The 17825-nt window shown below is 38.4% G+C and overlaps 1 protein-coding gene across 5 annotated transcripts in view; it reads right to left on the minus strand.

The window, feature by feature from the left end:
• Window positions 1–842: 842 nt before the first annotated feature.
• Window positions 843–17825, minus strand: part of EPB41L4A (erythrocyte membrane protein band 4.1 like 4A) — a 121061-nt gene continuing 104078 nt past the window's right edge. For 3 of the 5 annotated variants that reach the window (XM_088130349.1, XM_088130351.1, XM_088130348.1), the window contains 8 exons: window positions 14125–14235; window positions 13009–13086; window positions 11405–11524; window positions 6257–6304; window positions 6101–6169; window positions 3539–3649; window positions 2983–3064; window positions 843–2773 (listed from right to left, as the gene is read on the minus strand). In XM_088130349.1, the coding sequence (XP_087986475.1) occupies window positions 2645–2773; window positions 2983–3064; window positions 3539–3649; window positions 6101–6169; window positions 6257–6304; window positions 11405–11524; window positions 13009–13086; window positions 14125–14235 (748 nt within the window). In that variant the 3' untranslated portion in view covers window positions 843–2644. Of the gene's footprint in view, window positions 2774–2982; window positions 3065–3538; window positions 3650–6100; window positions 6170–6256; window positions 11110–11404; window positions 11525–13008; window positions 13087–14124; window positions 14236–16175; window positions 16712–17825 lie in introns of those variants that run through there. The other 2 variants (XR_015793880.1, XM_088130352.1) reach the window with 2 other exon arrangements.

Consider the following 17825-nt stretch of genomic DNA (forward strand, 5'->3'; position numbering starts at 1 on the left):
TGCCTTTCTGTGAAGCTGAAGACAATCTTGACACTCCTCTAGCAAGTGTATGATGGAAATGTCTAGCAGTGTAAAAAAAATTAAAGGCTTCATATTTGAAGACCCAACAGAACCTCAGACAGCTGGAATACCAAAGAAAACAAATAGGGTGAAGGCACGCAAGTAGATTCCTGCAATACTGTATCTTTGGGGGCTGAAACATTCAACAGGTTCATAGACAAAACGCTTTATGGCTGCCCAGAATAAGAGCCACAGACTCTTGATTTTTGATTTCAGTTCCTGCTGCAGGAGCTCAAGATGGCTCATATGGCCCTTTTGACCATTTGTTCTTCTTAAAGCAGTGACTGTTAGTTATCCTGTGCTGAGGTAAGTTACTGGCCTGAAGTTGGCTGGTGAGTTCCTGTGGAGAATAGACTAGATTCAGCATCTTGGCCACTATACCACTGATGTCAGTGCTCTACCTATCGTTGATTTAAATGAAACAAGCTTTAATGTTTAAGTTGAAAGGGGAGATCAAAATCAAGCAAAGCATAAATACACTCAGAGGAATCCAATATTTGCAAACTATATTGGAAATGGTTATTCAAGCCCATTTTTTTTTGCAACATTTTCTCTCCAATAAGGCTGCCAAGAATAACCTCTATATAATTTGATTTCCTCTATGCCATGGAATTTATAACAAGTCCTTTCAGGGATCTTCAATATTGTAATTACATATGGAGTTCTGTAATTACTTATAGTAATATAATCTCAAGTTTTAATTCAGCTTCAATTAATATCTTTAATTCTGATAGGATTCAGATCAACTGACTGAAAATTACTGATCAGATCAGTAGTGAACAGAGATTGGAAAGTATGTGGTTTATTTTTCTCAATTTGTGTATCTCAAGTCATTTTTATGTACATAGCACAAGTACCCATTCACTTAAAAAAACATGCATATTAAACGCCTGTATCTCCTCCATAAATGATCAAGTACACAGAAAAACATCTAGGAAAAATGGTAACAACAGTATTTAATAGAAGAAAAGCAATGGCAAATCAATTTCATATATTCTGCCATATTGCAATTTTGTTCAAATCGGCATTGTCAAAACTGATGCATTTTCTTAATCTCAAATCTTTAATAGTACACACATACCACATCAAAAGTTGAGTTTGTGCAACCATTTTGGGAGCCCTTTCTAGGATGGCCATCTTGAATTTGCTGCTCTAGCAGCATTTTACAATACCCCTTTCAGATGGAACCTTCTTTTCTAGAACTAATTTCTAGATAGTCAGATCTAAGCAAACCTATGTTCCTTCCTACATTCAACATGTCTTCTGGTTGAGCTGTACTTATAAATGCACATCTTCAAAGCAGTTCAGAAATTCAAGTGGATACATATGGTAGCAGTAATTGTAAATCATATTTCTCTCTCTTTTTTTTTTTAATTTTAATTTGGCTCTGAAAAGGAAGAGAAGGGCAACTAACCTATTCATTCAAGCAAATAAACTAGGGAAATGGTCTCTGTATTTTTATCACCTTGCCTAACAAGGACTTCAGAAAGATTTTGCACAGCATGTATAATCTACTATTTCCTACAGTCCCTTCCAGTACTAACCATGTTTGTTTCTGCTGGAAGTGGTCTTGTGAATTAAATAGCAGAATCATTTCAAATACACTACAGGAATGAAGAATCCACAGTTCCCCAACTCTTTTTGCTATTCCCAGAGTGTTACAAAATTGTACTGCCAAAATTCAGCAAGCTACTGATTCTCAGCAGGAAATCAAATTAATTTCAGACATTACATGCCTATCACCCCCCACCCTCCACCCACCTCCAATGGAATAAAGACAGGAAAAATTCAGTCCTTACCCTTCAGTAACATCACTATCGGGCCTATTGCTGAGAAATTTTAGAAATACCAACAAAAAGGATACTGGTCTTATATTTCACTCAAATATAGTAGTAGCTTGTTTAGAAAACTGCAACCATACCCAGGAGATCTGTAAAAACTGCCATATATGCTTGCTGTAGATTTCAAACAAAACCATGTTTTCTGCATTGGTTACTACTATTCAGTGCTTAGAGAACCAAGTAAATGTACTAATAACTTTGGCAATATTCTGAATTGTATTTTAAAACATTATTTTACTAAGAATTAAACTGTAATCAATTCATTGAAAGGTCATCTGGGTTTGAATAACTTAATAATGTTCATGATTAATTCTTTGTATTAAGGACGTTCTGTCAGGTAACAAAAGATTCAACACTGTTGAATAAAGGAGTACGTATTTGCTAGGCAAGTATAGGCATATGAATTACAGCCCTTATAATAAAGAACATCTACTATTGCACCTTTGATAAATGCACTGATTCTGGAAACCTGTACTGATGCCTCCATTTTGAAATCATATAATGACAACACTTGGGCTATCTGTCCATTATTATCTGGATAACTTGCATTTTAGTTTTATGCTCATGATGGCAGCTGCCTTCTTTTTTACTGAAACCCAAACAGCATCTTCTCCACAGCAATCCAGAATGTTCTTAAGATTATTTTACAGTCTCTTAAATTAAAAAAAAAAAAACTCCAGCTAAAGGTGTTTATTTGGATTTCAAGATGCAGCATTCCTTCGCAGTCCTCTGTGTGATAAAATTCAGGTCTCTATCTTAAGCCTTGATGCTGGGACAATTTTTATAGTCTTAGCACTGGGTTTTCCATCCACATTGTTGAAAGATGTTTGTACCTTTTCTTCTAACAGGCTGTCCTTAGATCCATTTCGCCGCTGAAGTAAACAAATATTGAACACAGAAAAGAATAATTAATTGATTTTCGGTCTCTCCAATCCTGCAACAGGACTACCCTATTATGAGCATACTAGATTTTAATATAAACTTTGATGACTATTGTTCCAGAATTTAAAGCAACAGTAAAAACTATTTTAAACATCTTTGCACTGTAACTATTCAAGCATAATTAAAAGCCATTACTAACCTGTTGAGATACTGCAGTGGTGGGACAGTGAGCATCTGAGGAGCGGGTAACTGGTAGCGGAGGCACAAGTTCTGCTTTGGCACTAGAAAAAAAAGGAAGCTTCAAAATGCATGTGCTTATGGAATAAAAGGAAGGAACTACAAGAGCTCGCCTTTGAGTAAACCATTCAGTTCCTGATTTTTATCTACACTAAACTTCAGAGATAACTCTGTGCTTTTTACCCTAGTTGTGTTAGACATTCTTGATGAGGAGTCCTGCCTTTTCATTTGATAGGGCAGAATGTCTAGCGCAGTTTGCTATTTCTGAAAACAAGGAGGTCCATCACCCTGTCAATAAAGGTGTAGATTCCCTTTTAGTCATCACAGAATGAAGAATTCAGTAACAAGTCAAAATGCCAGTCACTTACCTTTCCCACCCAAGTTTTCCTGAATAATTTCCCAGGAAGCTAAATATCCTAGCAAGTGTTCCCCAAGCATCCTGTTATAAGCTGCATGCTATCTAACTGGCATGTAACATTTATAAAACAACCATCCACCTTCCTCAATGATTAACATACTTCACTTCTGACAGAACAGATCTCTCTCCATCAGAGCACTGGGATCGTCGATAGTGGCGATAACTTCGGGGAGAATGTGAGTGTCTAATGCGAACAGGATCACCTTGAGTCCTAATGAGGCAATACATTTCCAGGAGCAGATTAGTATTTGTTCAAAAAAATCAGAAGCTGATTATACTAGAAAAAGCATTTCTTAAAAGTATTACATCTATTACCAAATTCATTTATAAATTTTGTATATATATAAAAAATACTATATTTGAACAAAATAGGAAAAGGATAATAATTCCTGTACAAAAAAAAAAACCCTTCCAAAATTAAGACATTCACCAATACATCCTGTAGATTTTTAAAATGCTCATAGAAATACTTATAAGAATGAAAGTAAATACCATCTTACAGAATATTCCTTCCCGTAAAGACTGAAGAAATGTTTTTTGGCTTTTGTTGCAACACAGATACGTATTAGAGCTAGGTTCAACTCAGCTAGGAACGTAAGTTGAATTAAGGCTCCAGTTCTAAAATCTCCCTTTGACCTTGTAGCTCCCCTCCAAATGCTATGAAAATGGGTGCAGTCTTTGGAGGCTGGCAGGCAAAAAGAGCAATGCATACAAGTTCATAAGGGACATTTTAGCATTCTAGTTGCAATGTAGCTTGTGTCATGCAGCCTGTGTCATGATATCACATGTTTTGTCATCATGGTTAGGTATGGACATCTGTGCATTCTAGAATTTAGAAAAGATGCATTCAGTCCTGCATCAGAAGTACAGAATTTCCCTACATAAGAGAAGGAAAGTAATAAAGAAAATCAAAAAATGGAAAATTCCCTCCCTTCCACTGGGGCGGGGGTGGGGGGGGCTGGACTTTGAATAAGGTACACGAACGCTTCCGTTCACGACCAATTCGGGTCATGAACAGCTCCGGTCGCAAAATTTTGCCTCCGTTCGCAACGCCGGATCGGGTCCAGTTTCATTCCAGTAATTGGGCATCTGGGATTTCCATGTGGTGATGTGAACAAGTGCTTCTGACAGGAGTTGAATCATGTTTCGCTGGGCACAGAGAGAACTGCTCCTGCCTGTGCTCCTGCACTCTGAAGATGCCGGTCACAGGTGCTGGCGAAACGTTAGGAAACAGAACTTCAAGAACACGGCCACACAGCCCGGAAGACCCACACCAGCCATCGTTTAAATGTTTCTTTTTCATAAGACCAAACTTGTACCCAAGGAAACCAAGTAAACTGCGTAAGCACTGATGGTTTAATCACTCACAAAAATATGTTTCCTGACAGAGAGAACACACCAGTAGACTTTTCCCTAACATTTTGCTCATGATTTTTTTTAAAATTCAGAGCCCACTGAGAAACTTTTAAAATTTATTTCAGCCTTAAAAATCACTTGTTGTTCCACACATTTTCAATATTAATATCCTGAGATTAAAGTCTAACTTAATAGCATGGGCTTGTATGCACACTGAAAGAAAAATGTGCTGAAGGAAATGTTTCATGTCTAGCCTTCATGCCTGTACCACTATTCTTTATTCCTACTCAGTGGTGTGTCAGAATCACATTGTGATGCGAAACATGATTCAACTCCTGTCAGAAGCACTTGTTCACATCACCACATGGAAATCCCAGATGGCCAATTACTGGAATGAAACTGGAGCTTGATCTGAAAGGTCCAACTGTGCTTTGGCAATTAATGATGCTATGCTGAGGAAACAAGGTCAAGGAAGTCAAAAAGTCAGTTTGGATGATCAGAGTAAGAGTACATTTTTAAAAGTTTATAAAGAAAGGTAGCTTGAAAGTGTTCCCCCAAGTCTTGATGAATGGAAATTCACCATTATTCTACAGGGTATGCAGCAAAATCACAGGTAACACGCAAAGCTAAATTTGATGCAATTGTAAGTAATTCTATTATCTGCCCCAGTTATACAGAAAGCAGAGGATACTAAAACTGATGTGAACAACTCAAGTGCCTGAGTAAAGAATGTGGAGTTTCTTCCCCCACATTTAGGTTTATCATGCAGTCTGCTGCCTAAGGCACCTTTCCCAAATGGGTGCCCTCCAGATACATGGATTTCAAATCTCAAAATACTTAGCAATGGCCAGGTTCCTAAAGGCTGCTTTTCTCCAAACAAAGCCCACTTCTGTGCCTGATGGTGACCGGAATATCTTGATAGGCTTTCTCAACTTGATGCCATTCAATATGTTGGACTACAATTCTCATAGTTCACAGCCAACCTGAGCTAAGCTATAGGTGAAGAGTGATTTCTGCAATACCATATTTCAGGACATATCCCAAACAAGTGTGACTCAAACAAAAAATAAGCTAAGTGAGTGTTTCACTTTTATTGGAAGTATATTATACACTTAGAAACTAAGTGATTCTCATTTATTTCTGGGAGGTTTGAAACAGATTTAGAGTAGATATGTGCCTTTTAATATTTAAGCTCAAGATCTGGAGTCCTATCTAATCTTGTATGATCAGCCTCAAGGTATGTCCCCATACAGATTTATATAGGGATTACAACATTCCAATACTTGTGTCCAATAAACAAACTCACTCTATCTTAGTATATGGAATCTCTCTTAGTTGCTCCTCAGATAGGCCAGATGGATCCACAAGTTCCTTTCTGGAAAAGAATGTTTTAAAAGTTAAACAACCACATGCATAAAAATATTAACCAACAATAGATACCCACATTTGTAGAAATACTTACTGAATGTGTTTCCATAATTCTTCCTTTGCTTGAACATCCGGGCTTCTCCTATATGCATTCAAATTAAATATATATATATACATGTTATCAATACAGTAGCATAATCCGAACAAACACAAAATCCTTAAATTATAACAGCCAAGAACAGTGGTTTACCTAATCAATACTTAGAGGAATAATTTTTAATTTTTATATGTGGAAATGGCATCTTATGAGTAGGAAGTCCTAAGCTGAATCACTATTTGTTTTCCTCCAAAATTCACAAGATGTGTTTGAATAAATTTCTAATAAGAAACAACTATTTAAGGGATCTCTTTGCTCCTTGAACAGTAAGTTCAAGAATTTAAAAACTGGGACAGTTAAAAAGCAGGAAGAACTAATGGTACAATCAGAGTTAACTGTTAATCTAGTTAATCAAACCCGTTTCTGAAAAAAATTATCACATATCTTAATAGTGCAAGTAAACTTTCATAGAAAGATTACTTGACATCAAAGCAGCCAAGCTAATTATGAGTAATGAAAGGTGCATTAAAAACTTGCAAGTTTTATAGTTTCATAGAACTGTTTATTAGGCAAAATGGTTAAAAATCAAGGAGAAAAAGAGAGGTATAGTTTTTGTTAAGGTGCATATATGATCTTGAAAATTTTCTTCCTTCTCCCCTTATTTTCCTGCTTTTCACCTTGCCTAATGAAAAGTTCCTGAAAATATGAAAGCTTGAAACTATTTTCTGTACTTTCAACTGACCTAATAAAGGTAATGGATCCTTGTAAGAAAACGGCAGCCCAAATTTTCTACCAGGGCAAACAGATATTCTTCATAGTTTTGCATTTTTTTCCACCTTGGTCCCTCACCCCAATCCTTTGTACATTCCCTTTTATGTCCTCTGTAGTCTTGTTTCCCTAAGGAATACTGGTTAATACAGGTGGGAAGGAGGGAAAGGAGGGTTTAATAGTATTTTTCAGCCCTTAATGCTAAACTTCTTTCTTCTTTCATTAAGACTCATTCATGCAAAGCAGCAGCTGTGAACTCTGCACTCATCTCGAGGGATCAGCATCCTCTTCTGAATCTATAATAAAGCTAGGCACCAAGCACAAGCAATCTATACTGAAAGAAAGCTTGAGTGAATTGTTCTGATGATTTTGCTACAGCCTCCATTACCACTCCAAGGCAAATCTCTCAAGTCAATAGATAGTTCAGTCCTCAGCATATTCATAAACTGCATCCAGAGGCTATGAAAAAAACACAAAACTCAGGACTTGTTTTAGGCCTCCTTGATGAACAACCATGGGGAGAAGTTGCAAGCAAAATAACAGATGAAAGACAGTAGAATAATCTGTGCAGATAAGCAGCTTAATTGGGTCATATATAGCCCAGATCCAATAAAAAGCACAAAAAATAAAATGGCTATGCAGGCCATCCCTCTTGTATTAGTAGTAATAGCAAAATTCAATAGCATCTTTATTTTTTATTATTATTATGGTTGGTTGCACAGTCAGGCAGATGTTTAGATTCGATTTAGCATTTTTATCTACCTATCAAGTCCTTCCCAAGGACCTGGGATAGGCAGATGTTATTTCATGGTGTTAAAAGTATCATTGCAGGATGTAAGCTTTCCAAGTAAAGCTGCCTTTTGCAACTGATTGATGGTGATTTTGTCAATGCCAAGGGTCTTCAAGTGGTGCTCCAGATTTTTGGGATTGTACTCAAGGCACCTATTACTATTGGTACTATCTGTGCTTTCTTTTGCCAAAGTTGTTCTACTTCTATTTGCAGGTCTTTTCTTTTCTATTCTTTTTAATTTTATTTTCTATTCTGCTGTGTCCAGGTATTGCAATGTCCACTATCCAGACTTTTTTGTCCTTCTTATCAACAATTGTTAAGTCTGGGGTATTGTGTGGCAGGTGCTTGTCTGTTTGAATTCTAAAATCCCAGAGTACTTTAGCTTCTTCATTTTCTATTACTTTGTCTGTTTTGTGGTCCCACGTAGTCAGTCTGTGCAATCTTCTTGCAGCAGCTAACTAGGTGGTCCACTGTTTCTTCAGCTTCTTTGCAGAGGCCGCATTTGCTGTCTGTTGCTGTCTTCTCAATTCTGGCTTTGTATGCATTTGTTCTTAAGGTTTGGTTTTGTGGAGCCAGAATTAGCCCCTCTGTCTCTTTCTTCAACTTTCCTGCTCTTAGCCATTGCCAGGTCTTGGGTTATCTGCTTTGCCTGCTAGTTCTTTTTTGTACTGGCCATGTAATACTTTGCCTTGCCATGTCACTTTTCTATTCTTCATTTGGTCTTTCTTAGCCTTCATGAAGTACTGAAGCTAGTACACCATGAAGGCTTACTGAATACCAAAGAAACCAAACTGAATACCAAAGAAACAGTTTGGTTTCTTTGGTATTCAGTAAGCCTTCATGGTGTACTAGCTTCAGTCCATCTTCTTTATTGTCCTTCAGATATTCTTCCAATCCCCTTTTTTCTTCTACTGTCTGGGGTACTTTTAACATTCCATACCCACCTAGGCTCCTTGGTAAGCAGAGTCTGTCAATGTCACTGCATGGATGAAGGGCATTATTCACTGTCATTATTTTTCTGGTCTTCCTATCCAGGGATTTTAGCTCAGCTTGAGTCTAGTCCACTATTCCAGCTGTACATCTAATGACTGGAACTGCCCAGGTGTTATCCATCTACTATCACCTTGATAGTATTTCCACCACTGAGTTTAGACTTTAAGATCTTCTTCACTCTTCTGATGTATTCACTACTTCCTTCTTGACTTCAGCGAGCTTGCTGTCAGCCTGAAGGATGCCCAGGTATTTGTAGTGATCTTCTTCATCCAGACTCTTGATTTTATTTCCACAGGACATCTTGATTCTTTCAGTTTTCACTATTTTTCCCGTTGATGGTAAGGGTGGCACATTTGTCCAGTCCAAACTCCACTGCAATATCTTGGCTGTATATTTGGACAGTGTTGAGCAGCAATTCCATTTCAGATGGTATTTTTCCATACAGCTTCAGATCGTCCATGTAAAGGAGGTAGGATAACCTGGCAGATATTTTTGATGTTTGATAGCCGTGTCCTGACTTGTTCAGTAATTGTTGACAGAGGAATAATTGCAAAGACAAACAGTAGTGGTGATAGTAAGTTTCCTAGAAAGATTCCTATCTTAATGTTAACTTCTCCCAGTCTATCGCCAGTGACCAGCAACTGTGTCTTCCCTTGTGCCATTGATCTTTGCACAAAGCTTCTAATGTTTCTACTGACTCCTGTTATTTCTAGACACTTGATTATCCAGTCATGTGGCAGGGAGTCAAATGCCTTCTTGTAATCAATCCAAGGTACATTCAAAGATGGTCTTCCTTCTCTTGCAGTTTTCCAAAATCATCTTGTTGTTGTTGTTATTGTTGTTGTTGTAATAATAATAATAATAATAATAATAATAATAATAATATCATCATCATCATCATCATCTGTAGAAAAATGTGTTTAGGGATGCTATATAAACAGTTAAAAGAGAGACAGTTTGTGACACATCCCACCCATCCTTGCATGAGTGAGAGAAACAAATTGGCTATTTAAGGGGGGAAATGCTAAAACTTATCTTTATGCTTTGGAAGAACTGGGTTTCATTATAAAACAAAATCAGACAGCAATTGCAGGAAATATACTGCATCCTTTAATTGTAGAGAGAAGGAATCACTGATTTATGTTCTGCATAACATGAGAAATAACATTTCTTTAAACATTTTCTTAAGAAAAACCAGAATATAATTACTTCACAATTCCTAGTGGCCTGAGTCTTTACATTTTTTTCCCCCCAAACTGAAGTGACTGATAAGCATTTGAACTAACACTAGCTTTCCATTTTAGGCTAAGATGTTATACTATTGTTCTGCAGGTACAGCGGTACCTCGGGTTATGAACGCCTCTACTAACGAACATTTCGGGTTACGACCAGCTTTGGCAGGAAAATTTACCTCGGGTTACAAACTCGCCTCGACTTACAAACCGGATCCGCGGCCATTTTCCCTGCTGGCACGTGGTCGCGGCTTCCTGTGGGCGAGGTCACGGTAGCAAGGAGACGTTCGGTGAGGCTTGTGGTGTGTTTTGTGGTGTTTTGCGAAGGTTTTTGGTATGCGTGTTAGCATGGCTCCAAAGAAAATGCAGAGCAGGCTTGGCAGGAGTAAGGCTCTGAAGAGAAAATTGCCTCGGGTTGCGACCAAATTCGGGCGGAGGGTGGAACGGATTAACCGGATTTACATTGAACCTTATGGGAAACTTTACCTCGACTTGAGACCAACTCGAGTTGCAACCAGAGTCACGGAACGGATTAAGTTCGTATCCCGAGGTACCACTGTATAACCAACCATAGCTTTCCCTCTTTACTAGCTGCAATCTGTTGTGAGCTTTCTTTTTAACTTAAAGCAGCTGTATGTTATTCTGTGTAATTCAACTGCTACATTAGGAACTCAAACTTTTTTTGGGAGGAGGAAAAGAACAAAAATTTAGCAGGCAGAAATGCAGGATTGCTAATACTGAACTGTTGATTTGACAAATCATTGGAGAGGTATCTGATACACTGAAATGTCCATTAAATTGCAAACTATATCATTTGCAGCAACCTACTTCATTTTCATAATGATACAAATTATGTAATTTGCATAAAGATGGCATAAGTTTATGCAAATGATGTTTTCTACACCGAGATATCATTATGTAAATAAAACAAATTTTTAAAAACCCACGAACAACAAAAATGTAATTTCTTTGTCCAGACTACTTTAGATGCAATGAACGTTGTTATTTCAGAAGGATGTCCAGGCAGAAATTTGATCCTTTGTATCTGAAGTCTGCTAAATGGAGGCCTGTGAAATCAAGGTTTTACTGTATTCAGTTCATGGAATAGAAATTGTACAAGCTTGTTCTTCAGAACATTTTAAATACATGCATTTCATAATTTCCTTGTTATTCTTCTTCCTTAGGATTTATTGCAATATAGAAGAATAACTGCATCTGACTCTCAAAAGCTTATTTATAATGTCCAAATTGACCACAAGAGGGAGTCTCTCCTATGCATTTAGCTAACAAGTAAAAATTATATTAAGTAAGTGAAAACTTTTCTTATCTTAGATGTCTGAAAGGTTTAGCAGTTCAACATACGATCGTGATCTGTGCCTGGAGCGCCGATGGGTGGGTTCAGGTTGGTTTTTTCCCTTTTGTCGCCTCAGCACTGCTTCCCACTGAGGAGCTGAATCAACCATGTCATTCTCTTGTCGTAACCTTTGCAAAAATTAACGTAATGATAAGAGTGGTAAGAAATTACTGGAGTTGAAGTTTAACAGATGTGAAATAAATGCCAGGTTGGGAAAAGTTGGTTAGATGGACACCTTAATATTCTGGAAATTTAATCGCGAAGACACACACCAGTTCTATTTCATGATGTAACTTACATAAAGCATATTACTTGACATGCTTGCTTCTGTTTTAATGCCATTTTGAGATATTGAGCATTTATTCACAAACTGAATGCTAAAAGTAACAATTTATTTATTTATTTATTATATTTCAAATTTAGATACCGCCCATCTCACGAAAAAGTGAGATATCATAATATTGTAAGATGACTGATTCTAAAAGCTAGAGGTTTAAGTAAAATAAATGTACTTCATTAATGAACCAGCACATTTTATTCTATTTATTTACAAAATGCATATGCTGCTTCAATCATAGACTCTTAAGTGGCTTACAACTAGTGTAATAAACCAACCCCAGTAGAATTACAACCAATACATATCAAACCAGAGATCAGTTATTAATTTAAAAAAGGTAACAAAAAACTCACTGGATAAGACATTCATAACTTGGACATAACAGTAACATTCATCCCCAAAAGGCTCTGCAGAACAGCAGTGTTTTAACTGCCCTCTGTGTATTTGAATGAATGGAAAAGAAGGAGAGAAAAATCCAAACAGAAAAACAACACACAATTTCATGTTGTGACAAACCTACACCCAACAACCTTCATTCCATCTTGCTAGCCAGGCACATCCAGACCAAATCTACATCTCTCAGATTGATTTTTCCAACGATTCAACTTCCCTTGATGAAAACCATTGTTAAAATCATTTCAAAAACACCTGATCAGGTCACCTAAGATATTGATTGCTCAGTTTGAATTGCTTAGTTAGGAATTACCCTCTCCCTGCCTCCCCACCACCAAAAAAAGTGGCCTCTGGATTTTGTCTTTAAACTGCAGGCAAAGAATCAGCCTGTGTACGGGGTTACTTCCCTAAAAACTGCCTTGGTAAGATATTTTAAAGATTCAGGTTTTATTAAATGTACAAACGTTTCTGGCTGATTGTTTTAAAAAGCAATTGATCGTTTCTGAATTCTTTTTGTTTACTTCTTTAATAAATGAAGTCAGTTGGAGCCTGGATAGATTTAATCCTTTTGCCTTGCCTGACCAGGCTGCAAGCGGCTTTCGTCCGTGGGTTTCTAAATGAAAACTCTGGGGAAAAGGCAAATTTTTCTCCAAAGATGAAAATAATCATAATGCTCATGGGGAACATTCAGACTCTAAGTTATTCATAATTCTGGACTGCTTCTAATATAGGAGCAGAAATACAGTCTCCCTATTTTTTCAAAGGAAAATTAACCAGCCAGGAAAATATCATTCATAGAAGCAGTTTTGCATTTACACCATAATCTGTAAATTAAATACAATATGCATTTGGTTCAAAATATGTGCATAATTTTTTAATCACCTGTGTCTCTTCTTCCGATGTTCTCTATTAGAATTTTCTGATTCACTACCACTGCTGGTATTGCAACGGGATCGTGATCTAAAAAGGAGAAAGGCAGTATGACACTGACAAAAAATAAAACATGGAATTATTTATTATTTATCAATCAAATTTATATGGCAGCCCATCTCACACAAGGTGATGATAAAATCCACAATTAAAACATTATAAAATCATTTAAATAATTAAACTTAAATAAGAACAAGATTGCAAGAGGGTTAAAATCAGAATGCTATGTGTGGTACAGCCAACAGTGGGCTCCCTGCTGCCTGGGGATCCCCAGGCCTGATGAAAAAATGTTTTGAAGGCTTTCCGAAGGACGTAAGGGTTGAGGCCAACCTCATATCAGAGAGGATGATATTCCAAAGGGTGGGTGCCATGGCAGAACAGGCTTATCTCCTAGGTCATGTCAGATGGAACTCCTTAGCAGATGGGACCTGCAACATGCCTCTCCTGCTGGATGTGATGGGACAGGTAAATATAACTGGGGAGAAGCAGTCCCTCAAATAACCTGGCCCCATGCCATGTAGAGCTTTAAAGGTCAAAACCAGCAACCTGTATTGTACCCGGAAGCAAACTGGTAGCCAGTGCTGCTCAAACCGAGCAGAGCTGTAACACATGTCCTCCTAGGAGCACACATAACTGCTTGTGCCACTGCATTTTGCACCAGCAGAAGATTCCGGATACTTTTCAAGGGCAGCCCCATGTAGAGTGCATAAGTATGTCAAACTTATATATTTGAAAAAGAAGACAATGGGGAGGTTTTTCCCTATGAAACAGTAACAGTTATCATTATCATTATTAATTCACTTTCAGTATTATTAAAGTTGCACTCCCCTGGTTACCAAAAGTCTACATATGCACAAATTAGGTGCCTTGGAAAATTTCCATTTTCATTCACCTTGTTAGCAAACATAGCTGATGTCAGTCTACAGAAAAAAAGAGCCAAAATAGAGCCAAAGAGAAAGAAACCATAAATTTGCATTAGGAAGGGAGTAGAAAGAAAAAGTAAATCATCAACATCACAATTAAAGAAGCCTGTACAATAGCCATGGAAAATTTAGAGTTAGCTCCCACCTTCTTCGGAATGGCTGTGCAGGTTCATTTTCACTTCCGCCTGAAGGGTGTCGTCGTGAATGAGGAAACTTTGGTGATCTAGTTCGGTCACTGGGAGAATTATAAAGCCCACTAGGGTCAAAGAAGAAGAAGAAGAAAAGAGCAGACACACCATTTTACAGTGGCTATCACAGCACATTTAGGTTTTTTACGATTACTTTATGGACAGAAAATACTACTATTTTCTGTCCGGACAGATACGCTTTTTAAAAAGTGCAGAGTCAAGTTGAGGATGGTGATTCTGCTTTGGGGAAATGAATACACTGCACTGAACTCTTCAACAAAAAATATTTATGCAGGGAGTTTTGAACACAGAACATTAAAGATATTTCCAAATTCACACAACATGCCAGAAGAAATTTTTCATTAAGAATAGCATTGGATTACAGGTCTTCCACATAATACTAAAAAAAATAAACTCTCACCATTCCTGCCCATCTACAGTGGGGCAAAAAAGTATTTAGTCAGCCACCAATTGTGCAAGTTCTCCCACTTAAAAAGATGAGAGAGGCCTGTAATTTTCATCATAGGTATACCTCAACTATGAGAGACAAAATGGGGGGAAAAATCCAGAAAATCACATTGTCTGATTTTTAAAGAATTTATTTGCAAATCATGGTGGAAAATAAGTATTTGGTCACCTACAAACAAGCAAGATGTCTGGCTCTCACAGACCTGTAACTACTTCTTTAAGAGGCTCCTCTGTCCTCCACTCGTTACCTGTAGTAATGGCACCTGTTGGACCTTGTTATCAGTATAAAAGACACCTGTCCACAACCTCAAACAGTCACACTCCAAACTCCGCTATGGCCAAGACCAAAGAGCTGTTGAAGGACACCAGAAACAAAATTGTAGACCTGCACCAGGCTGGGAAGACTGAATCTGCAATAGGCAAGTAGCTTGGTGTGAAGAAATCAACTGTGGGAGCAATAATTAGAAAATGGAAGACATACAAGACCACTGATAATCTCCCTCGATCTGGGGCTCCATGCAAGATCTCACCCTGTGGGGTCAAAATGATCACAAGAACGGTGAGCAAAAATCCCAGAACCACACGGGGGGACCTAGTGAATGACCTGCAGAGAGCTGGGACCAAAGTAACAAAGGCTACCATCAGTAACACACTATGCTGCCAGGGACTCAAATCCTGCAGTGCCAGATGTGTCCCCCTGCTTAAGCCAGTACATGTCTGGGCCTGTCTGAAGTTTGCTAGAGAGCATCTGGATGATCCAGAAGAGGATTGGGAGAATGTCATATGGTCAGATGAAACCAAAGTAGAACGTTTTGGTCTAAACTCAACTCATTGTGTTTGGAGGAGAGAGAATGCTGAGTTGCATCCAAAGAACACCATACCTACTGTGAAGCATGGGGGTGGAAACATCATGCTTTGGGGCTGTTTTTCTGCAAAGGGACCAGGATGACTGATCCGTGTAAAGGAAAGAATGAATGGGGCCATGTATCGTGAGATTTTGAGTGAACACCTCCTTCCATCAGCAAGGGCACTGAAGATGAAACGTGGCTGGGTCTTTCAGCATGACAATGATCCCAAACACACTGCCCAGGCAACGAAGGAGTGGCTTCATAAGAAGCATTTCAAGGTCCTGGAGTGGCCTAGCCAGTCTCCAGATCTCAACCCCATGGAAAACCTTTGGAGGGAGTTGAAAGTCCGTGTTGCCCAGCGACAGCCCCAAAACATCACTGCTCTAGAGGACATCTGCATGGAGGAATGGGCCAAAATACCAGCAACAATGTGTGAAAACCTTGTGAAGAGTTACAGAAAACATTTGACCTCTGTCATTGCCAACAAAGGATATATAACAAAGTATTGAGATGAACTTTTGATATTGACCAAATACTTATTTTCCACCATGATTTGCAAATAAATTCTTTAAAAATCAGACAATGTGTGATTTTCTGGATTTTCCCCCCCATTTTGTCTCTCATAGTTGAGGTATACCTATGGTGAAAATTACAGGCCTCTCTCATCTTTTTAAGTGGGAGAACTTGCACAATTGGTGGCTGACTAAATACTTTTTTGCCCCACTGTATGCAGAGATAATAGACTTAACAATTTGCATATTCTTCTTACAGTTAGTTTTCATTAGGGCAGTTTCCCATAATTATTAATGGTAATAGGACAAGAAAAAATTGCAACTAACAGATGGATTCATGAAATAATATTTGAGAAAGGCTATTTGAAATGCCCCCTTCATGGATCACTGCCTTGTCGTGGTGAAGGGGCTTGCGTAATTCAGTGAAGCCATGAGCTATACTGTGCAGGGCCACCCAAGATGGACAGGTCATGACAGAGAATTCTGACAAAATGTGGTCCACTGGAGAAGGAAATGGCAACCCACTCCAGTATCCTTGCCAAGAAAACCCCATGGACAATGTTAAAAGGCTAAAAGATATGATGCCGGAAGATGAGCCCCTCAGGTCGGAAGGTGTCCAATATGCTACTGGGGAAGAGCGGAGGGCAATTCCAAGTAGCTCCAGAAAGAGTGAAGCGGCTGGGCCAAAGCCGAAAGGATGTTCAGTGTGGATGTATCTGGAAGTGAAAAGAAGGTCCAATGCTGTAAAGAACAATATTGTATAGGTACCTGGAATGTAAGATCTATGAACCAAGGCAAGCTGGATGTGGTCAAACATGAGATGACAAGATTGAACATTGACATCTTGGGAATCAGCGAATTGAAATGGACGGGAATGGGTGAATTTAATTCAGGTGACCATTATATCTACTACTGTGGGCAAGAAACCCTTAGAAGAAATGGAGTTGCACTCATAGTCAATAAGAGAGTGGGAAAGGCAGTAATGGGGTACAACCTCAAAAACTACAGAATGATCTCAGTGCGTATCCAAGGCAAACCATTCAACACCACAGTAATCCAAATCTATGCCCCAACCGCTGACGCCGAAGAAGCTGAAGTTGACCGGTTCTATGAAGACCTACAACACCTTCTAGAACTAGCACCAAAAAAAGATGTCCTTTTCATCAGAGGGGACTGGAATGCTAAAGTAGGAAGTCAAGGAGTAATTGGAATAACAGGCAAGTTTGGCCTTGGAGTACAAAATGAAGCAGGGCAAAGGCTATTAGAGTTCTGTCAAGAGAACAAGCTAGTCATAGCAAACACTCTTTTCCAACAACACAAGAGACGACTCTACACATGGACATCACCAGATGGTCAATACCGAAACCAAACTGATTATATACTGTACTTTGCAGCCAAAGATGGAGAAGCTCTATACAGACAGCAAAAACAAGACCAGGAGCTGACTGTGGCTCAGATCATGAGCTTCTTACTGCAAAATTTAGGCTTAAATTGAAGAATGTAGGGAAAACCACTAGACCACTCAGGTATGACTTAGATCATATTCCTTGTGAGTACACAGTGAAGGTGATGAATAGATTTAGAGAATTAGATTTGGTAGACAGAGTGCCTGAAGAACTATGGATGGAGGTCTGTAACATTGTACAGGAGGCAGCAACTAAAACCATCCCAAAGAAAAAGAAATGCAAGAAAGCAAAATGGCTATCTGATGAGGCTTTACAAATAGCTGTGGAAAGAAGGAATGTGAAAAGCAAGGGTGAAAGAGAAAGATATAAGCAACTGAATGCAGATTTCCAGAGAATAGCAAGGAGAAATAAGAAGGCCTTCTTA

The sequence above is a fragment of the Python bivittatus genome, unplaced genomic scaffold (assembly GCF_059951505.1).
Source record: "Python bivittatus isolate LINGU-HERP-01145 unplaced genomic scaffold, Pbiv_v1 ctg000850_np1212, whole genome shotgun sequence".
In the NCBI taxonomy this organism is placed as follows: Eukaryota; Metazoa; Chordata; class Lepidosauria; order Squamata; family Pythonidae; genus Python; species Python bivittatus.